We start from the raw sequence: 25,013 nt of genomic DNA, 5'->3' as shown, positions 1-25,013 counted from the left end.
CTACACCGAATAAACGAAGGATTGCACCTAATCCTCCCACCGCGGCACACACCTATAATCCCAGCATTTAGAAGCTAGAAGTAGGAGGGCATCCAGAAATTCAAGGGCATCCTTGGCTACCTAGCAAGGTCGAGGCCAGCCTGGGCTACATGAAACCCTGTCTCCAAAGAAAAGGTAATGTACTAATAACATTGACTTGGTGAAAGATTTCAAGGATGGCAACAGAGAAAGCATAAGAATTGCTAAAAGTTGTATCCCATTAATTTTTTAAAAATTAGATACACCTATAAAAATCTCTATGAATAGTAAGCACACACAGAGTTGGTAGAAGACAAAAGGATTCGTCACTGAAATTGGAAATGAGTTCATGCAAGTCCAATGGTAAGAAAAGAAAAAAAAGAGGTAAAAGATGCCAACAGTTTTTAAATGAGTTTCAGTTTGGGAACATACAAAAATTGTGGAGATGGATGGTGTCACATGACTGTGTACAATGCTGCTGGCCATTTATTAGTTGAACTATTTAATAGTTCACCTGTATAATTAGCACCATCTAATAATATAAGTGTTCGTTTTTTTTTTTTTAAACTGGTCCAAGGTAATCTGCATACAGAATTAGCTAGTTAAGTTTCAGTGCTTGTATCTAAACGTTGTGCTGATAGACGTCTGAAACTAAGTGAAGAAAGAAAGAAAAAAAATACAGGCCACCAAGATGGCTCAGTATGTTAAGTCACCTGCCACAAAGCTTGAAAAGCCGGGTTCAGCCCCCAAGACCCACATTGTAGAAGGAGAGAAGCAACTCCAAAGAGCTGTCCTCTGATCCCCATACTCACGTGTAAGACAGATCATTTAAAACCAAGAATGATCAGCCCCCCTCCCCCCTTAAATCCTTAAGATTTACTCAGGGAGACTACATTTGAATGATGCCTGTGAGTTATTATACCAGAGAGCACCCTACTCAGGGTGTAGTCCGGAAGGGATTGGGAAAGGGAGCTGAAGACTTCAGGACATCAAGTTTGGCTCAGGCATGTCAGCTGTCTTCTACAGAGTCGTCTTGGATTCCCACTATGAAGATGGTTCTACTGTAAACCAGATCACAGACACCTGGAGAGCTAAACATCTCAGCTTTCTGATCGGCAGGCTGGAGCTGGAAATCTGCATTTCTAGCAAGCTCTCTGCTGTTGGGACCTAATACCATAACCTCTGTACTTGTCTAGTTCTTCAGGCTGTGAATGCTGGAATGCAAACGGCCTTGCTTTCCAGGTTCTAGTGCATTGTTTGTTCCTTAATAAGTTTGTGTTGAATTCATAATTCGAAAATAGAATTGCAGTAGGTAATAATAAGTTTAACATTGTATTCCTGGTTTTCACCCTGAGTTTTTAAAGTTTCTTTTGAAATGAAGGACACTTTGGAGGATGTAGTCCCTAATCTTCATGGCTACACTTGGTTGACAGTGATGATGTTGGCTATTAGACCACAATTCCTTGTAAGATTTTTTTGCATTACACCTGTATCCCAGATCAAACCCATGACTTCTTTTTGATCTCTAGGAGGCTAGACTTTGGAAGCAAGGTGGGGAAAAAGCCAGGGGTAGTTTTGTGCTTCCTCAGTATTATGCTACCATACCCTTTTACTGAGGTGTTAATACAAAAGCCTGGTGGTTTGCATAAAGGTGTGGGAGCTCCCGGAGGACAAGTGCTATGCATCCTGAGCGATCCTTTATACAAGGCGAATGGGTACATGGAGCCAAATGAAAAGTTATCCAATGCCATGGGGGCAAGAATGGCTAATTGAAGGACACTGTAATGGGAGAGGTGTTTAGGACTCTGGGAAACTAGGAAAAGTGTCCATTATTTTGAACATTACTCCTTAACAGGTATTTGAATACTATCTTTAGGTGGATTCTCTAATTATCCACCTTTGGTGGTAAGTGGAGATCTTCATTTGACAAGCTAAGGCAGTGGTTAAGAAATTTGGCTCACACCTTTAATCTCAGCACTTAGGAGGCAGAGAGGCAGGTGAGTCTCTAAGTTCAAGGCTAGCCTGACCTACAGAGTAAGTTTGAAGACAGCCAGGGCTACACACAAAAAAACCCTGTCTCAAAAAAAAAAAAAAAAAAAAGGAAGGAAGGGAGGGAGGGAGAGGGAAGGAGGGAGGGAGGGAAGGAGGAAGGAAGGAAGGAAGGAAGGAAGGAAGGAAGGAAGGAAGGAAGGAAGGAAGAGAAAAAGGAAAAGCAATTGTCAAATGGAGTTGGGATTTAAATCCCTAATTATCTTAGCCCAGGACATGTTAGGTCTCAAACTCAGGTTTCTTTGAGACCTAATACTTTTAAATCACTCAATACTGACACCACACCAAAAGCATGGGCAGGCAAAGACATTTTAACACACAGAGCTATGAAAATTTATTTTTCTTTTTTTTTAATTGGGTATTTATTTCATTTACATTTCCAATGCTATCCCAAAAGTCCCCCACACCCTCCCCCACCCACTTCCCTCACCCACCCACTCCCACTTCTCGGCCCTGTCATTCCCCTGTACTGAGGCATATAAAGTTTGCACAACTAATGGGCCTCTTTCCACTGATGGCCGACTAGGCCATTTTCTGATTCATATGCAGCTAGAGACACGAGCTCCAGGGGGTTACTGGTTAGTTCATATTGTTGTTCCACCTATAGGATTGCAGATCCCTTTAGCTCCTTGGGTACTTTCTCTAGCTGGCAACTATATGTGGTGCTCATGCAGGGCTTGCCAAGAACAAGTTTGTTTGGTGGCACTGGAGAGCCAGCAGAGCTGTGCATTTCACAGCCTTTGTTTCATGTTAAAGAACTTAGATATGTTTCTGAGGCTTTATCAGAATATGATAGAATATATCCCATCAGTACATTCCAAGTGTAAGAAAATATCTCCAGTGCTGGATACATTCACAAAGAACCAGGAGGTCAGAAGTCCTGCTGGGGAAAGGAGGGCCCTTCTGTTTGGAAAGGCAAAGGGATGTTCCTTAAAGTCCATCTTTCCACAAGTGAGTGGGGATGTGCATGGCCAGACGTTCCGGCCTACTGAGAGGACTCTGGGTGTTGGGCAACACTGAAGAATTGAAAGAATCTTGACTTAGCTCCATAGCCACAGTCCTTTCTCTGAAAAATCCTGCTTTTTGTCACAGCACATTATTCTCCCCTACCCACAAAGACAGCCATCTAGGCTGGACACACGTGAGAGGTTGAAATTTACCCAGCGCAGGAGACGAGTCCAAACCAGGGGGAAACAATCTATACCACTCTTTCTTAGGACATTAAGACCAGTCAAGTGGGAAGAAAGACCCTGAGAGAAGGAGAGGTGAATGCTGAGTTAGCGTTTGTTAGCGTCACAGCTCTGGAAAATGCTTCCAGTTGGAAGAATCAAGGAGCCATATGACCAAGTAGCTAACAGCTCACAATCCAGGATGGGACTCTTTGGTTCAGATACTTAGCAGCTCCATGACCATAGGCAAGTTCATCGGCCTTTACGTGTATGAAAATGATATAACAAGTGTTCAGGGTAGGCCCTGCCAAGTGGTTATTATTTTATCATGTTTGAAAAGACCAAAAACTATATCCAGCTGTTCCAGCACACCTGAAACAGTAGCTGCTGAGAAAGCCCCAGGTATTTTTTTCTTCATAAGGCCATGTGCTGAGTCCCTTGAGATATTAAAGAAGTTCACATTTTAGGCTTAGAAATGAAAATGAGGCTTCATTGCAGACGAAGCAAAGGAGACAGCTTTGGAGAAAGCTTATCATTAAAGGGTGTTTTGTTGTTTTGTTTTTGTTTTGTTTTTGGAAAGGTTAAAACTCTGGATAAACTCAATGATTGCTAAATGAATCAAGAGCATGTCTAGTTTTGTTACCACCCTTAGAAGTTGACATCAAGGACAACCACCATAGCCTTCTCTGTACCCTTGAGGTTTTCTGCCAATGTCAATTTTGGGCCTAATGAGCCGTGGTTCTGATGAGATATGACAAATTTCTTTCATCTGCAGCTAAGCACTTGGCCATCATTTCTCAAAACACTAAAACCCCTTGAAGCTTGAAAGAGATTTAGGACTCATAAATTACAGTTACTTAGTAATGTATGCTGGCTACATCATGCTGTACTTGGCAGACCATTTGTATTAGGGTTCTCTAGAGTCACAGAACTTATGGAATGTCTCTCTATGTTAAGAGAATTGATTGAGATGACTTACAGTCTGCAGTCCAACTAACTCAACAATGGGCAGCTGTGAATGCAAGGTCCAAAAATGTAGTAGTTGCTCAGTCCCATGAGGCTGGTCTTCTGTAGAATTGGTTCCTACCGGTGTGCTGTCAAGTAAGGGAAGAGGTGAGTCTTCCTTCTTCCAGTGTCCTTATGTAGGTCTCCAGCAGGAGGTGAGGCCCAGATTAAAGGTGAGTACCACCATGCCTGGACTTGGAACTTGCTTTGTCTGAGGCTGACCTTAAACTCAGAAATCTCCTTGCCTCAGTCTCCTAGAATTAAAGACATGGACTACGTTGCCTGGGCCTAAACTTTTCATGGCCACTGCTTCAAGATCTCCAGGTCAAGATATAGGTCAGAAACCTGTGTCTTCCATTCTCAAGGTCTGGATCATAGGTGTGCCCTCCATTTCTGGATTGTAGTTCATTTTAGCTAGAGACAAGTTGACAACCAGGGATAGCCATGACACCATTCAAACACATCTCGCTTGAGCCTCATCCTGTGAGGTCTGCTGGAAAGGCAAGTTAGGTAACTGCTTCATGAAGGTTAAAAGATGGCTTGAACTCATAGCTCTGGGATTGCTGAGATGAATTCAAACTTGGATTTTTTTATTGTGGTCTCAGACCTACACTACTTTTTCAGAACAGCATTAGAACAAGAATGCCGAGCCAGGCGTGGTGGTGCACGCCTTTAATCTCAGCACTTGGGAGGCAGAGGTGGCAGATTTCTGAGTTCGAGGCCAGCCTGGTCTACAAAGTGAGTTCCAGGACAGCCAGGGCTATACAGAGAAACCCTGTCTCGAAAAAACAAAAGAACAAAAACAAACAAATAAAAGAATGGCAACAGCCATCTAGTGTGTTGGGTCCCAAGGGTAGAGCCGCATTAACAAGACACAGGGGTTACACAGCCAAGTCAGCCAATGCACACTTTATTCAAAGTGTCAGCTTCTTTTAAAGGCAAAGCAGAATATAGATTTCCCAGTATCTAGTTCTCACCAGGTGCTGTTCCTTTAACAATAGCTTATCTGGGTTCAGTGACCCAAACCCCCTTACAGACTGAGAAATCTGCCAGCAGTTTTTGATGTGTTGTGTCTTATAATTAAAAACGAAGTTACTTTCTCATGAGAAAAGGATCATGAAGGCCACTTCCTCAGACATGTCCCTTACTTGGCAGACATCAGGATTCTCTGAAGAGGAAGTATGTTCACTCTTTGTCCCAGTATGCTGGGATTCCCAGATATCCTTCAGTCACCTCAAAGCTAGCAGGCTGGGAGCATTCATCCCATGTCATTCCTCTACACGAGAGCGTTACTTTCGCGGGGCCCCAGGAATAGGATCAACTACTTCCTCCTTTCAGCCTCACCACTTAGGGTCTGGATACTTGGTCCAGATTCACTCAAGTGAACATACACACACACCACACATACAAGATTGTGATTTCAGGACCAAGAGTCGTGTTCCCCCACCCCCACCCCCCACCCAAGAGTTATCTTCTGTACTGGCTGGTTTTGTGTTTCCACTTGACACAGACTGGAGTTATCACACAGAAAGGAGCCTCCCTTGAGGAAATGCCTCCATGAGATCCAGCTGTAAGGCGTTTTCTCAGTTAGTGATCAAGGAGGGAGGGCCCAGCCCATTGTGGGTGTTGCCATCCCTGGGCTGGTAGTCCTGGGTTCTATAAGAAAGCAAGCTGAGCAGGCAAGGGGAAGCAAGCCATTAAGCAGCACCCCTCCACAGCTTCTGCATCAGCTCCTGTCTCCAGGTCCCTGCCCTGTGTGAATGAGTTCTTGTCCTGACTTCCTTTGGTGATGAACAGGAATGTGGAAGTGTAAGCTGAGTAAAGACTTTCCTCCCCAACCTGCTTCTGGGTCATGATGTTTGTGCAGGAATAGAAACCCTGACTAAGACACTTCCCAACAGTTAAGTTGGCTTATGGCCTTTTCTTGTTACAAACATTCAGTGATTATTTCCAAACCTTTCAGGACAAAACAAACAAAAACCTTGAGTATGGCACCCAAAAGATGTTCTCCCTCTGTCTTGCTTCTGTCACATCATTCTTAGCTGCTACTATCTGGGCTCATTGCTTCCCTCATCACTGTGTGCACTAGCAGCCACACTTTGCTGAGTCCACTCCCAAGCCTGTTGGTTCTTGGCCCATTCCTCTTCTCCTTCAGATTTTAGCCCAAGGATTATCCTGCTCCTGGGAGAGTTCAGGGATCTTTACCAGCATGAATCATATCTATTTTATAGCCCTTATTAATTTTCACAATTTTCTTTCTATTGGAGTCTTTAAAAATGTTGCGATTTAGCTGGGTGTTACTAGCAAATGCCTTTAATTTCAGCACTTGGGAGGCAGAGGCAGGGGGATCTCTTGAGGGTGAGGCCAGCCTGGTCTACAAAGGGAGTTTCAAGACAGGGCTACACAGAGAAAGTTGTCTCAAAATTTGTTTTTTAACATATATTAATTATAATAATAGATTTTGTTATGAATTTTTTCTTTTAATTTTTTTTAGTCAGTCTCTGCAGCTTAAGCTAGCCTTGTCTTGGGATCTTTCTACCTCAGCCTGCTGGATGCTTGTACTACACAGATTGTACCACCATGCCTGGCTCAGGATAACATTTCCATCCATGTCTGTAATATGACTTGATCACACTGATGCTTCCATTACTCTCTCACCCTCCACCCCATGCCCCATGACTCTGATCCTCTTTAATTTCATTGAATAGTCCTCCTCCTTTGATGTTTTCAGTATATGCACAGGTTCTGCATGAGAGAGAGGAAGATGGTGTTTTCCAGATATGGCTTATTTTGTTTTAAAATACAGATGATCTCAGGAATTTTCATATTCTCCTTGTGTAGAGACCCTGCTAATCTTTGGTTCAATTTTAGTATCTCTACTGCCAGAGTACGGCCTCCTTGACACACGGTGGGTTGAATAAACAGTAATGACACCATGTCTGTTAAGCTCTGAGAAGCAGCACAGAATCAGCCAAGAATAACTAATAAAAAGGGTTTAGGGCATCTTTAATCCCAGCACTCAGGAAGCAGAAGCAGGAAGATCTCTGTGAGTCCAAGGCCAGTCAGATATACATATCAAATCCAGGCAAGCTACAGAGTGAGACCCCGTCTCAAAAAAAGGAAGCAAGAAAAAGAAAAAACAAATGCCCAACCAATACGCCATTCTGAGATGCCAAGATGAGTTAGAAAACAGAAGCACTGATTATGCTGAAAGATTTTTTTAAGTTGTACTTAGTATGAACAACGCATGTTTTAGCAATAAAAGAATGAAAAGATTACCATGTCTTCTGTTTAATAAAGTTTTTATTATAAAACAACCATGTTAGGAAAGCCACAAAAGTTGAAGTAAACATTTAAGTAAAAACTAAATAAACATGCCAAGAGCTATGATTCTAAAAAACCCTAATAAATGTACTTGGCTAAATCCATATCCAAGACACAAATTTACTTTGCCACTTAACAAAAAATGAAGCAGAATGCCCTTCATTTTCAATGTATTTTTAAATGTTTGCACATTGTATTCCTGCAGGCAGCTGCAGTATAATCAAGTATATAAACAAAAATCATTTCCTTTCAGGTTGAATGAACAAGTCACATAGAAATGTGCAATATACTCCAGGACAGCCCGGGCTGTTACACAGACACACTGTCCAAAACAAAAACAAAAAAAAAAAAATCTCAATATAAATGTTTAAGAAAACACCAATATTATATAGGTAATATAATTCATTACAAATTACTTTTCTTCATTAAAACTATCTGCTTTAAGCGCAAGAGGGATATGAGGCCCTTCTGTGGTGCTAGTGCTCATTACCAGGTTACACAGATTCAGTCTAGGGACAGCGCGGAGAATGGGCCACATCTCCGATGCCACTGGTGGAAACGGACCATGTACCAAGTGCTGATCTCCATCTCGTCTCTTTAGTTAGTGGGAAGTGAAGCATCTATCTTCCCCATGGCTTCATCCCGGAAGAGCAGCTTTCGGAATATATTTGCATAAAATGGTCCATACACCTGTTTGTTGAGATTCACAATGTTTGCATACTGGCAGCCAAGCACTTCCAGCTCCCGCTGGATGACGTCAAGGCCACCTGGCACAGGAGGCCTGCTCTTCTGAGTGCTTGGAAGACAGAGCAGGTCTTTCATGTACAACTGGATCCGTTTATCTAAAGGGAAAAAAATGATATCTTTACCGGTTCCATTACTGAAGTACATAACCTTTAATAATCAGCAGTAAGGTTTCCATTTACCCCTGCCTGGGTTCAAGTGTCATTACGGTTCCTCCCATTAAGGATTAAGAGTACTTTTTCATCTGTCACATCAGAACTGGCTTTGTGACCTGTTTGTGCTAATGTATAATGTTATGGAAATGCCAGAATGGCAGCTGCATGCCTAAGCCTCAGGATGCATGGCTGACATCCACTTCCTGACCATCACCCATGCAAATAAGGCTGCAAGGGCTGGAGGATGAGACAGAGAGAGAAAGCCAGCTCTCCCAGCTCTAAGGAGAGCCTTGTAGATGAGCCACTGCCCAGGCTCCTGATAGAGCCCAGCCAAGACCCACGGGGCTATCAACATACACCACAGCTAACCACAGGTCTGAAGAGGCACAGACCTTCTTAACTGTTCTACAGACTGAGACATAAACAAAGCTTAGGCTACAGAGTGGTAACTTATACAATGAGACATGGTTAATTAAAAAAGAGAAATAGTGCTTTTCTGAGCTTCAATCTTCTACAAAAGTCAATGCCGAACATCCACAATCATTACTGAAGCTGGCACTGCCAATTTAGCCAAGATCCTATTTCTTTGGGGTTTTGTTTTGTTTTTATAAGAGCAACTTAAAATCAGGAATTTCATACGGAAATCCAAATCTTTGGTTTGAAAAGAAAGAAAAAAAATTCAGAAATGCAGCACACTTGGGATTTCAACATAATATACAGGGTGTTTGGCCACACATCCAGGTTTCCAGCGCTAGCTGAAGTTCATGCCTACTGCTCTGATATAGCTAAAAACAATACTCTCTGAAGCACCCTGGTTGGATAAGTATCTAGCCACTCTGCACAGGAGGCACGGAGGGAGGAAGGGCTGCTCCAACAGTGCTACACCAGTCACTGTCCCTGGCTGTCTCACTGCATCTGACCTTGTAAGTACTGTCTACAAGGAAATGAATGCGTAGATGTAGCTACGGTTGCATCAGATAAAGTAGTGCCAACCAGGCCCACCACAGCACGTGCAGCTCCATGGACTCTCTAGCTTTGGAAACAAAACCTTCCTAAATAAGAATGTTTACTATTAACACTGTCCACTGAGCATAGGCAGTTGACGTGAAATGAAACCCTTTTTTTTTTCTTCCTTTGGAGAAAAGGTCATGAAGCCTAGGGTGACCTCAAACATGAAATATGGCTGAACTATGGATCCTCTCGCCTCCACGACTCAAGTGGTAGGATTTACAGGCATGTGTCAGGATGCCTGGCTTTTGACATTAATAAAATCCTTATTTTCAAACATCTTTCCCCACAAATTACACTCTAGCAGAACTGACCCCAGAACTTCAAAGTTTCCAATATCCATGCTTAGTCAGGATTTGTCCTCTTACTAATCCTATTCCATTCTACTCTGTTCAGATCTCTTTCAATGCTGAGTCTAAGTAGCTTCTCTCTGTGACCACCCTGACCCTCGGTTACAGACTTCCTCTCAGTGTGAATGTGTTTCTCCTATCTTAAGAGAGTAAGCTCTGGCTGGGGGCGGCACTGGGGGAAGGGCTGTGCCTTTTTATCTTTGCATTCCTGGCCTGATACATGGCACAGTGATCCTGACTGAATTAAAATGAGAGAAGAATGAACAAGGATGTAAATACCAAACTGAAAACAATGGAAGCCTGGGAGTCGAGCCTGGAGAAGGCAGGCATAGGTAAATATAATTCTCACCTATGTGTTTGAGCAAGGAGAAATATTCATGTGTCACACTAGTCCCACTTAGGCTATTGAAAAAAATCACCTCTCAAAAATGTAAATGGCTGTGAGCATGCATAGACATAGCATATAATCCATAGACACTTTTTTTACTTGTTTTATATACATATATATGTATATATATTCATATACATTTCCATATACACATATATATGTATATACACACAGATACATACATACATGCATACATACATACATGGAAAGGGTTCAGTTTGAAAGGAAATTCCCACTATAATGACCTTTTCTGAAGGTCATGGCAAGGTGAGATGTGTAATGCCCTTGGCAAATGTACTCATATCAATGGGGCATAAGGCAGAGCATGGATGCCATGCACAGGAAGAGCCCATGCAACGCCAGCAGAGCCTGTTCTAGATGCCAAGATCAAAGTGCTCAATTTATGCTAGTTTCAAACAATTCAAAAACCCCAGTACCTTCCCCTTAGGACTGGCTGCCTCTTTCAGACCTGGGACTAACCTCATCACAGACACAATGTAAACACTTTATCCCAAGAACGCCTAAAAATGAAATCCTTTCAAAATGGCTATTATGTCAGCAAGTGGCTCTGCCTCCTCTTTGGACAGGTCAAGTTTTCAGGCCAATAGCACAGAAGTACTTGCTCAGTTTGAAGCAGCCAAGAGGAGTCCCAGCCAAAGGCCTGTCCAGAGTCAAGAGAGAGAGACACTCAAGGCAGTCCCTCAAGTAGCTAAGGAAATGACACTTTGAATACGATTTAAAAATACTTTCAATGTGCAGAACAACAGACAGAGCTGCCCTGGGCAGCACCGGGAAACAAAAGTTGGTTTACCAGATTTGAAGAGGCCCCTCCTGCCCCTCCTGCCTCCCAGTTGCTCTCTAGGGCACAGACACACTGGGAGTTCAGGCCTCTCAGGGCTCTAGCTCTGCTGTAAGCACAACAGTTAGGAATACAAGCCCTGGAACCACAGTGGCAGGTAAGAATCCCAAGTCTGCCCGTTAGGTATTTAGCTGTGGGCACTGTATGGCATGTATCAAATGCCATCTACATACTCAGTACTATGTAGAGAAAAAGCAGACAGCAAACACACCCCTGTGTTCATGAGGTCTACATACTAGTGGGAAGCCAGCAGCACGTCTGTTTCTTCCGTAAGGAGCAGTCTCTCAGATTACAACTGTTCCTCTAGAGACCAAGAGGGCAGAGGCAGGTCAGAAGTGAGCTATAAAGGTAAGGGCTGTGACAAGCGACTGTGCCGACTGCCATTATCAACTGTCTTCTAGGTAGCAGACTGACTGTCACCCACAATGCTGTCCCCTGGCATTGGTCCTTTCCGAGGATAAGGTGAGACTTTGGCCCACCTAAGTAGCCTGAATTCCTGGAACCCTATGTTCCCAGCGATAAGAATAAGAAAATCCATTGCAGAGCACCTCAACCCACAATAAAATGTGCCCACACTGTTAGGACACTGGCACTGCGCTTGTTAGGTTTATAGATTAACCCCAGAATACTAGTCCGTTCTAATTCCATATTCACTCTTTCCTTCTCCCAGACTCTATTTCTCAGTGTCTGCAGTAATGAAGCACATTTTAAGGACAGTGGCTTTTGTCCTCGTTAATGGTAACGACACCCTGATTTGGGGTAAGGGAGCCGTGTCTCCCCTCCTCTCACTACTACTCTATGTCAGCAAACTGTCCAGGAAGGGAATGCACATTTCACGTTCTTTTGCCGCTGATCACCATGTCCAATTCAAGGACAGAACCTGTGCAGCTAGGCCACCTACAGCCAACAGGACTCCACGCTGGGTCAGTGGTTAGCAAACAGAGAGCTAAGACTCCTGGCTCTTGATTGACTTAAACATGGAAGGAGGATGGTAGAGCATGCCACCTTACTGTGCAGGCACTTAGCCTAGGAGAAGACGGTGCTGAGATGGCAGTGGGAAACCAGAATCTCCAATGACACTGTCAGCAGCCAGCTCCACCCCTGTCCTCTCAGCTGGAGGAGAAAACAACTGCTCCTTTCTACTAGTCACAGGTAACAGCAGCAAGAGGCCTGGTACAGTCTCCACACTGCCAACTCCCAGCCTGGCCTGACACTGAGAAGGCTGTTGATGTGTCCACCCATGATGCTTCCCAGTTCCAGTCCTTCGCTCTCTATCTATTTAATCCTGAACAAAAAGAGGACCTGAGTTATCTCAGGGATGCTCACGGCAGAACCATTAGCCTCATTCTGTGAGTGTGCTGAGAGTGGGTTTGAGCTGCATCCCCAGGAGTCCCACATCTCCATGTACTGCCTTCATAACATCCATGGCTGGATCGTTGCAATAATCTACGAAGTACCATCCCCAGTTCATATGAGCAGAGAAGTAAGACCTATGAAACACCAGTATTCTTTAGGCTTTAATATTTGTCATCCACAAGGAAAAGCTAAGCCTCTGCGCTGGCTACTTGTCAACCTGACACAAGCTAGAGTCTTCTGAGAGGAGGGATCTGCAAAGGAGAAAATGGCTCCATAAGATAGAGCTAGAGGCAAGCCTGTTGGGCATTTTCTTTTTTTTTTTTTTTTTTTTTTTTTTTTTGGTTTTTCGAGACAGGGTTTCTCTGTGTAGCCCTGGCTGTCCTGGCACTCACTTTGTAGACCAGGCTGGCCTCGAACTCAGAAATCCGCCTGCCTCTGCCTCCCGAGTGCTGGGATTAAAGGCGTGCGCCACCACGCCCAGCTGGGCATTTTCTTAATTAGCGATTCATAGGGGAGAGCATAGACCATTGTGGGTGGTGCTGAGCCTGAGCTGGTGGTCCTGAGTTCTGTAAGAAAGCAGGCTGAGCAAGCCAAGGGAAGCAGCCCAGTAAGCAGCACCCTGCCAAGGCCTCTGCATCAGCTCCTGCCAAGGCGTCTGCATCAGCTCCTGCCTCCAGGTTCCTGCCCTGTGTGAGTTCTTGCCCGCACTGCTTTTGATGATGAACTATGATATGGAAGTGGGAGTGAAATACATCCTTTCCTCCCCATCCTCCTTTTGTTCAGGGTGTTTCATCACAACAATAGTAAGACCGTATCTTTTGCCCAAAATGCAAGGTGTATCACAGGCATTTTAGATTTTGCTGGGCTTTTTGTTTGTTTTTATTACAGGATCTTAGGGATCCTCAATCTGTTAATCCAAAAATCCAAACTGCTTTCACTACAGTGTTTAATACTAAAATATGACTGACACATAGGCATTGTCAAATACAGCAAGTTAAAGCAGATTGAAATGGAAACAGAGACTGGTTTAAAAATAAAGAGACCTTACCCATCAAGGTGCAGACAGGATTGTCCTTCTCTTCAAGGCTGGAGAACTGACCAACAAGGTTAGCTTGAACCTCAGCATTTAAAGTGGGCGAGCCTCTCTCTTCTAGGGCCTTGTTAACTTCAGCACAAGTCTGAACACCAATAGAATGCAGGGTTTCCTTCAAGTTAAAGGTCCTAGAGAACAGAGAGCAAACTGCGTCAGGCTGAGCCTGAGCCTCCGGCAGCTTTCTGTTTTGTTTTTAAATACACTAAGTTACTGCAGAAATTTGCCAATCTTCTCTTAGAAGCAACAATAATTGTCTTTATCAGCATGAACAGAGAATAATGCCTCTCCCAACTGCAATGCTCTCACTTAACAGAGTTCAAGTGCTGAGAACCACGAAATGTACACCCAGTGTCTGACAGAAAAGCCAGGGTGGCCGTGCAGAACCCCATTTTTACAGGTTTGGCAAAAGGGACAGAAAATATCTCTTTACTTTTTAAACCCACTGCTCTGATCCACTCATGTATGCTTTTGAAACATTTATCTTACATATACGAGAGTTTTGCCTGCATGAACATATGTATATCATATGCATGCCTGGTGCCTACAGAGACCAGAAGAGGTCATGATCCTCTGGACCTGGAGTTATAGATAGTTGTGCACTGCCATGTGGGTGCTGGGAATTGAACCTGGGCCATCTGCAAGAGCAGTCAGTGCTTTTAGCCATCTCATAGACATTTTTAATGGCCTTATAAAGTTGTATAGAAAAATGAATTTTTCTGTGCCTACAGCAGTAAATATTTAACACCAATCAAAACAACAGAGATACTGAGAGGCCAAGTTACCTGAAATACTAGACTGACGGGGACCAAAGGCATCAAATGCCCCATTACTATTTTCCAGTAAGTAACAATAATCCCAAATACAGTCTAGACATTATAAACTGCAATTAAGGAGCAGGTCATTTCACCAGTAATGGAAGAGAGAATTAGTAAGGGTGTTTGCTAGAGCTGCACTATTAAAGAATCATTGAGCTGGGCAGTGGTGGAGCACACCTTTAATCCCAGCACTTGGGAGGCAGAGGCAGGTGGATTTCTGAGTTCGAGGCCAGCCTGGTCTACAGAGTGAGTTCCAGGACAGCCAGGGCTACACAGAGAAACCCTGTCTCGAAAAATCAAAAAAAAAAAAATCATTGAAATGGCATCTCACTATAGAAAGGGTTCTTATATTGTCACTGTCAAACCTGTGACTGAGATGAGAGGTGACCTGGTGAGAGCAAGTTACTCAATGAGTAAACTGGGACTTAAGTCTGACATGGTGAAGACCGTGGCTCAGATCCAGGCTCCTCCAGTAAGCTTGCTATATGCCAGCGTTAGCTCTTAGCAGGATCTCAAGTGCTGCTAAATAAATACTGAGTGAGGAAAGCATGGGCGTGGCACAGCAGCATCCCTGGTGTTCTGCTGCCTTACCTGAAATCTGTGTGCACTCACACTGGACCTGCCTCTGGCACTCTACAGCCCAAGGGTGGACCGTTTGGATAAAATGCTTTCCTTTGATTTTTTTTTTTTTAATTTGCTAGCCAAATTTCACTGTCTTCTTCTTTTGTTTGTTTGTTTTTGTTTTATTTTGTTTTATTGAGACAGGGTTTCTTTGTGTAGCCCTGGCTGTCCTGGAACTCATTCTGTAGACCAGGCTGGCCTCGAATCAGGAATCCACCTGCCTCTGCCTCCCAAGTGCTGGGATTAAAGGCGTGCGCCACACTGCCCAGACTCTCCTTTGATGTTTTAGTTCACTATAGAGAAATGATCTAGCTTTCTCCTGCTTTCAATCAGCAAGTTCTTAGGCCACAGGAAAAATTAAATTTTCATATAAGCCAACGCCTTCCATTCACAATAAAAGCAAAACCTTGCTTAGCTCTGTGACATATCATCAAGCCACAGGCAAATCACATCTGCGCCTACAGATGATGTGAGAGCATCTTCTAGCTTGTATTCTGAATTCACTATTCTATTTATATTATAAAGTGAGGACTTGGGCAGTGAATGCGTTCACCTCCTATAAAGGAATGGTTCTATGTTGTATTAAACATCCAGTAAACTGTGAATAAAACTATAGGGAGGATGAATGAACACCTCAACAGTTATTAATAACTAACATTCATTGCATACACACTGATGCCCAACACCTACACTAAGAGTCTCACATTAATCATCATTTATTCTTGCAGTTCCCAAGTAGAGGAAATTGTTAGTATTCCCCCTTTTTTGTGCACGTCGGGTGGAGTGTGTGCTCCCTCATGTGTGTTCATGTCAAGGCCAGACATAAACGTCAGCTACCTTCTTTCTTGCTGTAGTGCTGTTCACTGAATGTGGGGCTAGCTATGTTTACAGATGGGCAGGCCCACACACATCAGGATCTGGGTCTCTCCCTCTGCACCCTGCCCAGCACTGGGGCTGCAGACACGCTCCTCCATGCTTGACTTTACAACTACTGCAGGTCCAAACTCAGGTCCTCATGACTGCAAAGCAAGCGCTGTACACGCCCCCCCCCCCCCAAGCATCTCACCAGCCCATTATGCTCCCTCCACATGAGAACTAAGGCTCAGAGAGGCTTGGGAATATGTTCAATCACATAACAAGACGGTTACAGAGGTGACTTTGGTCTGGTCACCCGATCTGAAAGCCTGTCCTCTTGAGTTTCTACGTGCTGTTTCTTTAAACTTCATATTAACACTCGGCAGCACTGGGTGCTCAGTGAACACTTATGAAAGGAAAAAAACCTCCAGGAAAGCAATGGTTCCTACTGGGAAGAGATGCAGAGATAGCCCATCTGCAAGGACAGAGAAGTTATTGTTTCTGTTGGGTCTTGGGCCCTGAAGTAGGAACTAAGGTACATGTCGGGCCAGTACCAGAGCCAGTGAAAGGGTATGGGCCTCTGACAGTAAAAGAAGCTGAGGCTTGCACTGCCTATCTCCACTCACACAGCTCAAGACAAACCCTCTCCTTTGAGCTTCAGCCCCAAATGAGAAGTGTGGATTCCAAGCCACCTGGATTCCTACTGTAGGTCTGAGCATGTAGCTCACAGTCTTTATAACAGATGAGAGGACAGGTGCATCTCCCCTCGGTGGCAGGAATAGAGGACAAAGCCCTCAAAACACCCCAAAGACAAAGCAGCAGGGAGAGCTGACCCATATGAGAGCCATGGAAACACTGGCACGGCCTGTCTCCTGACGGGGACAGTGTCTCATGGGATGGCAGTAAAAGCAAAAGTCCAAGTGGGATCTAACATCCAATGAAAGAGCCATGCTGGAGACGGAGGCCCAAAAGCAAACATTACGCTCATGTTAACACACAACTGTCTGTTTTAAAACCTTCACACATTGGATCCAGTGAAGTCATCAAAGAGAAAGGGTAGAGCAGACCCATCCGATCTGGAAAACCCTCTCTGACAAAGTAGTTCCGCACATGGCTCTGTAGATTTCTGGTTCTGCTTTAACACTGTCACAGAAAAGCTCTTATATGCACCACTGAAAGGGGAAACACAACACTTATCCTGGCCCGTGTCAAGGGACACGCCTCTGCCTTCCTATGAAAGGACAGCTAGAACTTCCAACAAGCTGCAGGACACTGTAGAAAGAGGAGGTGTGAGGAACTTCAAAGCCAGTGGTGACTGTTCTGCCTGCATGGCCAGAGTCATTGCCTGTTTCGGGAAATACACGCAGAAGGTTCATACGTGAGGGAACAGATACATACATGAAGAACTTACTCTTTATTCATGCCTTCAAGCAGAACAGCTGAAATCCTTTTTAACCTGTTAGCAAGTTCAGGCAGGCCTTCTGTAACAGCACCCACCATGTTGTTGGTAATTAAGGCCACGCAGGCAATCATTTTCAATTGATTGAGCTTTTCTGTCAGTTCTTGAAGCCGTGGTCCATCTGTCATGAGTGTCTAGCATATTTAAAATGTAAAAACAGAAAAGGAAGCCCAATGCCATGAAAACGTAAAATAAGCAATGTCCTAGACACATCCTCATTTCAATCTGATTTTAGTTAATGCACATATGGCACACATACGGACCCTCTGATTCAGGGGCAAAGTCGAGAATCCAAACACTGCGCATCTGGGGGGAGGACAAAGCCACTCACCTCTGGTAAGACTTTTTTCTGATAATCCCACTGAAGGAGTTTCAAGTAACAATTATTTAGCACCATCAGAGGGCTCAGGCTTGGCGTGGAGCTATGTTCAGCTGCAGGAGCTACATCAGTCTCAGAAAGCAGTTCTTTATCTATGGACTCTTTCAGCCATTCTGTGGTTTGACTGAGGGCATCTAAGGAAAAGGAGAACAAAAAGCCATAGAGTTGCTCATTATCAATTCAGTCCTTTTGTTCATACATCCTACATGACAGACTTCTAAGAAGGTCCCAGGGATGAATGAAAAGACACCGCCATGACCCTGAGTTCTATAAATAACAACTGCTTGTAACAGAATGCAGTGGGTTCTAGAGGAACAGGAGAGAAGGGTTGCTCAGGAGTGCTCACGAGAAAGAACTTCAGAGTGACACCTGATGGCAGAGGAGAAAAGGCTGGCTGGCATGCTAGCAATGAGAACACCCACACAAAGACTTAAACATGAGGGCAGATGGTACAGGCTGTAAGCTGTCCATCATATATGTATTGCTGGTCCACAAGAGGCTAGAGAAAAAAAAAAAAAAAAGAACAACTCCTGATGGCTTTGGTTTGGCAGTCAGAAACCAGCTTATCCCAAACTTGCTCACAAGTCCCCTTGAGTCTGGACTCAATGCATTAAAGCCCTTTGGGTGCTAAACTATATGAGTGTCTAATTAGAGCTACAATTTTACCAAGATTCACGTGTGTGCTCATGTTCCTGTATCCCATACTTTCTTATTAGATTTATGTTACAAACATCGGCTATGGGAAAGAAGGTCTCCTTACATAATTCTTTCCAACATGGAAGTGATATAATCAGATAGATCTGTGAGAAAAATAACTGAGAGTAAGGCTGGGTAACTGAGAGGATGGCAGGCAACTGGAGGCCAGTCAAGAGAGTGAATGGACCAGGGCACTGAAGGAGGAGCAATCATGGCAAAGAAGTATTGTTATTTAGGGATAGTGTTCGTGGGTCTTGAAGACCACTTAAAGGCAAAAAGCATGGAAACCTTGTAGGATGACCCCCATATCCCTATCTAAGGCAGCTGAATGAATGCTGTGTCCTTTCCTGAGATACAAAGTATAGCTCTGAGGACAATGACATTCCATCTGCACACACTAATGACATCCAGTCTTCACACACATTTTTTGAAAGCTACTAGTTATCCTCTAAATGTCACATCTACTAACACACTTCATTCATCCTCCTTTAGCCACTGTGCAGCTTCTCATCTGTGGATGCCCCTCCTGCAGGCCTCTCTTCTTCATTTCTGTGATTCCTCATCCTCTGGTTCTTGGGCTCCCTCCCTCCCCCGCCTCAGGGGAAGTGCACAGCTCCCTCATGTCCCCTCTTACAAGCTGCCCTCTCACTCTAGACCTCCTCCCTGGCAACCACTGATCAAGAGAATCCAAGCATCGAGTCATGATTACAGATGGGATGTTGGAGTCTTCATTCTCTTCCAAATGTTGTATTTTGAAGTCTTCATTCAAATCCCGGGGTATGACATTTGGAGGTGAAGCCTCTAGGAAGATCATTCAAGTTAGATGCTAGCACAAGGGTAGAGGACTCAGACAGCGAGTGCCATGCCTCTCTCAGAGACCTAAGGCAGCTCACTTTCCTTCCTCATGTACACCCTCAAACACAGACATGTCAAAAGCAAGAAGGGTGTCTGAGGGGCTGGAGAGGTGGCGAGCAGGTAGAAGAGCACGGTCTGTGCTTCTGCAGGAGCAGGGTTTAACTCCAGCACCCACCTAACAACTCACAACTATCCTTAACTCCATCTCCAGGGGCATCTGACACCCTCTGCTGGCCTTCATGGGTACCAGTCGAGCATGTGGTACCCAGACATATATGTAAGCAAAACACCCATACACATAAAATAAGAATGTTATTTTTAAAAAGGTGGGCATCTGAAAGCTAAGAAGAAAGTCCTCAAGAGACAGGACCTGGTGGTAGCATCTGAAACCCCAGCAAAGGTCTCTACGACGTGCCACCCACACCCACTACTGCCTGTTTCTAAAATCCCAAACAGGAAGAAGCAAGCAGAGAGCCATCGGATTGCTTGCAATTGATTTGGTGAGAGCAAATGTCACTTCCAGTAGAGGGGCTGAACAGCAATAGCCTGCTCCCACGGAGCTCAGAAAGCCCTACAGCGTGTGGTAAAGCACCTAACTGTAGAGTCAAACCTGCACTGCTGATTAAGAAGTCTCAAGTAAGGGTAACCTAATATCAAAGCAATCCGGCCATGACTTGGGATGTATCCTCCCCCGAGGGAGTCAGCTGGAAGCAGAGCCTCACTCAAACCGGCCTGCTGACACTTGTTAGTTAGTGCTGTGCCTTAGCTAACTCAGTTCATACAGTGGTGGTTCCAGTTCCACATCTGTAAACTGGACCCAGAGAACAACAGTCCCTTCCCGCAGCTGTGGTAAGAATTCAGGAGAGGAGTACAGGCAACGCTCTGGCAGATAAGAAATGTCTAATAAGAGGCAGCAACTGTGATGGTCACTCATTTGGCTCCCCAGATACCTCAGGGATGGGGGAGACTTGTCCCCACCTGACCCGGATTTGGTATGTGAAGCACAGAGGGTCTGAAGCAGGTTCTCTGTCACAGGTCAGTTGTGCGAATCAATGCTGACGTTACCTCAGTCAGCATGATCTCAAAGACATAAAGAATGTGGATTAGGGTTTGGTACCAATTAGGGCCTTTGCTTCAAAAAGTGTAATCTTGGGCTGGTGAGATGGCTCAGTAGTTAAGAGCACCGACTGCTCTTCCAAAGGTCCTGAGTTCAAATCCCAGCAACCACATGGTGGCTCACAACCATCCGTAACGAGATCTGATTCCTTCTTCTGGGGTGTCTGAAGACAGCTTCAGTGTACTTACATATTATAAATAAATAAATAAATAAATAAATAAATAAATAAATCTTTTTTTTTAAAAAGTGTAATCTCAGCAGATCCCCTTAAAGAAAACTCAAATCTCCACAGGAACGCTATGTAAGAAATCTGACAAAACAGGAAATCCAGTTACCCAGCACAATTCTTAGTGCCTGCAAGGACTGTTCCCGAAGGGAGGATGAGGGAAGTCATAAGGATGGAAGACTGTCAGTGAGCCTACATCTTATATGTAACTTGACTGAACCATCCAAAGTCCTGCCTCTTCTGTGGCGTTGACTACTCCAGACAGTGGATGGTGGGAGGAGAGCGAGGTATTCTCCACCCACCCTTACTAAATGAAACAAGATGACAAGAAACTATCCCAAGGGACTTCAGCTGCCACTAGATTTTCTTGTTTACTGAAGACCCAGCTCTCCTAAAGCACAAAGCAATCTCTTTAGGTCATCATGAAATGAATTCACGTCAACTCTTGACTTACGATGAGGTATCTCAGCCTCAGCAGCCACTGGTGTTTTAGTCTGGATTGCCACACCCTTTGCTGTGGGGCACTGTCCTGACCATTCTGGGATGTTCAGTGGCACACCTGACCTCTACTCCTTCCAGCAGAATACCAGGACCCCTACTAACAGGATAGAGCAGTCAAAAGTTCCTAGACATGGTTCAGTGGGGGGATGGGGAGGAGGAGGGCGGCAAAGACTACCGATGGAGAGCACTGATTAGAGGAGAGTTAGTGTCCATTTACATTCTGTTCACAAGAATTTCCACCAACTTTGAATTCCCCATCTCTTACCACCATGAACCAAATGAAATCACACTGAAGACTATTCTAGAAGACTTTATAGGTCTAGAGGCAATTTTTCTACTGGGCTGTGACAGCCTTAGGGCAAAATTCATTTTGTTTTACATTAGGACCCACTTCTAAGATTTCCCATGAGAAGCAAATTGCTTCTTGTATCTCAGCTCTCATAAAAGCACCCACCTGGTAGAGGTTATAAGGCAGCAGCTGCCAAGAAGAGCAGACTAAATACAGATGCAGATGTAAAAACAAACAAAAAAGAGAGACAATAAAGACCACATTGCAATTCTTCTTAATTCAGCAGGGGTAACTTATGACTGGTGCTGTTCACTACATGTAGCCATACCACCCCAGAACCCATTTCTTCTCAGAGGCAAACACTTTTCTTCCTTTGCTAGCTCTGCTTATAAAGATAGAAAAGGCCTTTTATGTAGAAGATAGCCATCAGCAACCACAGTGGGAACCCAGGGAGATATACAGTATGGTGGTTAATCAGCATTTAGACTGTAAGTTTAATCACTCACAGTAAATGCCCAGTTAGTTATCTCCAACTAAAGCTACAGTGTGGCTTGGTAGATCCCAATTCTGCCTGCCTTTAGAGTCACCCGGAGGGATTTAAAAAAGAAAAACAACCATTCTGGGCACAGCTCCCAGCTCCTGGAGTTTGTGATTTAATCAGTCTCAGGTCAGCTTGGGCATGAGTGTGTAAATGACCCAGGCCATGCTAACACACGGCCAGAACTGCACAGGACCAGAGAAGCAGAAGGCACTCCTGCCTCTCCCAGCTGTATACTGAGATTCCACTCTGCAAAGCTGGTGCACTGACTGATCCATGGGTGAGGAATCTTGTAACCTCCCCAAGTCTACTTAAGAGCTTCTCCATTTGCTCATCTGTGCAATGGGACGTACTGAGGACCTCCTATGTGATGGGTACTGTACCAAGTACTAGGCACTCAGAGATGAATAAACACAGCCCAGGCTCTGGAGGCGTTTCCAGTGCAGCAGGAAGTAGAAACATAGAACATGTAGTGCTGTGGCAGGGACATCTAGATAAGCCCTCCAATTTTCAGTTGTCCATGACATCTATTCTTTTTTTTTTTTTTTGCCATGTTTCCTTTTTCATGTATTCTTTTCAGATTATCAATGAAGAGGCCCAAGCCCAGCCTCCCTAAGCAGAGGTTAGTCCAGCTAAGTTTAGGCCCACTGGGCTCTTCTGGGGAACTCACTGCTACTACAGTGTTCAAGGATGTCCCTTGTTTGAAGCAATCTTAACCATCTTAACCCATCTGCTAACAGAGTCTGGCTTTCCTTGATTTGTCCTGGTGTGGCTCAGCTGGCTGGCCTGCTCGCTCACTTATTTATTTATTTATTTATGTTATGTGATGCTGATTTGTTTACTTGTTTGTCTATGCTATGCTAGCTAGAGTTGGATTCTGTTGCCTGTAACACAACCCAGCTTAGGGGAAAATCCAGAGAAAGAGATAAAAGTCGCAGGTTAGTTTGGACTTGGCTTTGGGCGACCCGGCTTCCACCAGCTCCCTCCTTACTTGGGGCACAGTTCTCGAGGTCATGCTCCTTCTGTGTTGCTGCTTCGGTTGCTTTTGTTTTTTGTTTGTTTGTTTTGTTATTTGGGGTTTGTTGTTGCTTTAGATTTATTTTATGTATGTGAGTATGCAGTTGCTCTCTTCAGAAACACCAGAAGAGGGCATCAGATCCCATTACTGATGGTTGTGAGCCACCATGTGGTTGTTAGGAATTGAACTCAGGACCTCTGGAAGAACAGTCCGTGCTCTTAACAGCTGAGCCATCTCTCTAGCCCTTTTGTTTGTTTTGAGACAGGGATCTTATTACATAACCCAAGCTCTTTAATACTCAAGTGCATAGTCAAAGTGAGCCTCAAACTCACAGCAATCCTCCTGCCTCAGTGTTCTGGGTTCTGGGATTACAGGCATGCATGACAATATCTGGCTTAGAGTTTGTCTTAGAGTTTCTCGTGCTGTGAAGAAACACCATGACCAGGACAATTCTTATAAAGGAAAACATTTAATTGGGGGCTGGCCACATTATCATAATGGGGAAAAGCAAGGCAGCACACAGGCTGCCTTACTGGAAAGGAAGCTGAGAGTTCTACATCCTGATCAGCAGGCCACAGGAAAAGAGAAAGTATATGCTATGTGTGCACATACATATACACAAATACACACAAATACACATGCACACATTCATATATATGCAGGCATGCACCAAGAACTCCAGTAAGATTTATGTCCTTTTGTGTTAATAATTCTTGTAAGACTCTTATTTTGATATCAGAGCCAGGACCAACTTTTTGGCAGAGTGACTTGGGATATAATTAACAGCTGACATACACTCGGCTTCCTGCACTCCTGATTTCTGTAGCTAAGCAAAGCATAACTGGCCTTGCTATATTACTAAATCTGTGGAAAAGAGCCAAGTCAACATGAAAGGTGAAGACAAGGTCACCTAAATTTTAAAAAGAAGCAAATAATTTGAGATAAACCAAGCTTGTGGCAGCAGGTATTGAGTAGTTTGCACTCAATTTACAGCTGTCTGAATTGAAGGCATGACTGTCTGGAGACACACGGGCACACATGACCCCACCACTGAGCCTCAGGGAGCTGAAGCTGAAGCTGAGAGCAGAGACAAGTTCAGGCATTTTTTATAATTACAATCTCTTTTCCAGTGGAGCTAAAATAGAGTCCTTGAAGTCACAGAGCTTTCATTACTGCATCTTTAGTGGTCTGGTCTCACCAGTTAGCTGATACCATAGAACCTTCTGCTGTATGCCCCACTGACAGTCAGTGTCTCATTCCAGGAGAGGCAGGCAAGTATACACACCTCTAAGGCCAGCACTTGAGAGGCAGAGGCAGTCAGATTTCTGAGTTCCAGGCCAGCTAGGGCAACACAGAGAAACTCCGTCTTTAAAAAGAAAAAGAAAAAAAGAAAAAGATGCGTGCTCTAAGACAGAGAAACATCTGGGTTATCCAGGATCTCCTATAACATAACCTGTTTCCTCATACGTCAACCGAGTGTGAGAACAGTGCCGACCTCTCACAGACATGAATGAACCAATCAATGAAAAAAGAGTCACAGAAGGTCACAGCATCACCACCAGCAAGAGAGAGAAGCCTATCTCCAAATTCAGACAGCTCCAATTGATTATTGGGAGGGTCAAGCCTCCTGTCTACTATTTCCTCATGAAGATTTTAATTTGCCCTCAAGAGCTTAATAAAGGTCTCTACATTGATATCAAAGGGGAATGAACCTTGGTAACCTGCATAAACCACATTTAATTGTATGGCCATTCCTCGAGCGGCTTCCACACTCTATGTGCTCCCCTGGATGTGCTCCAGTTTACAGGGGCCCATGTGCTCCCCCTGGGTGTGCTCCAGTTTACAGGGACCCATTTAAGAGTAGCACCCATTGTGCCCTGTTCACATACTGCTATGATGCTACCACTGTGATGGGAAAGCTCACTCTGTTAATGGTGGTCCTGCAGGAAGCCGCCCAACAGCCTTAGATCACAGCTAATAAAATCCCACCCAGCCCAGACGCTAGTGAGCTGCCATGGCACCTCAGACTCTTCAGTAGTAAAATAAAGGGTAACAGGAGGGACCTCGCTGGGTACTTGACCAAATGAGGCAGTATTTACCAACCCCATTCCTCTCTGCCTTCTCTC

The 25,013-nt window shown here is 44.3% G+C and overlaps 1 protein-coding gene and 1 pseudogene across 1 annotated transcript in view; both read right to left on the bottom strand.

Annotated features, from left to right (window-relative positions):
* Window positions 1-7,037: 7,037 nt before the first annotated feature.
* Window positions 7,038-7,132, bottom strand: LOC147002705 (U6 spliceosomal RNA; annotated as a pseudogene).
* Window positions 7,133-7,526: 394 nt separating this feature from the next.
* Window positions 7,527-25,013, bottom strand: part of Tcp11l2 (t-complex 11 like 2) — a 37,252-nt gene continuing 19,765 nt past the window's right edge. Inside the window, exons 7-10 of the mRNA XM_021174104.2 lie at window positions 17,600-17,781; window positions 17,221-17,402; window positions 13,474-13,646; window positions 7,527-8,407 (exon numbers count right to left, since the gene is read on the bottom strand). Of these exons, the coding sequence (XP_021029763.1) occupies window positions 8,163-8,407; window positions 13,474-13,646; window positions 17,221-17,402; window positions 17,600-17,781 (782 nt within the window). The 3' untranslated portion in view covers window positions 7,527-8,162. The remainder of the gene's footprint in view (window positions 8,408-13,473; window positions 13,647-17,220; window positions 17,403-17,599; window positions 17,782-25,013) is intronic.

The sequence above is a fragment of the Mus caroli genome, unplaced genomic scaffold (genome assembly GCF_978045245.1).
Source record: "Mus caroli unplaced genomic scaffold, Mus_caroli_1 scaffold_9, whole genome shotgun sequence".
Taxonomy (NCBI): Eukaryota; Metazoa; Chordata; class Mammalia; order Rodentia; family Muridae; genus Mus; species Mus caroli.
The sequence above is the reverse complement of the archived record's forward strand: the minus strand, read 5'-3'. Positions and strand labels throughout refer to the sequence as shown.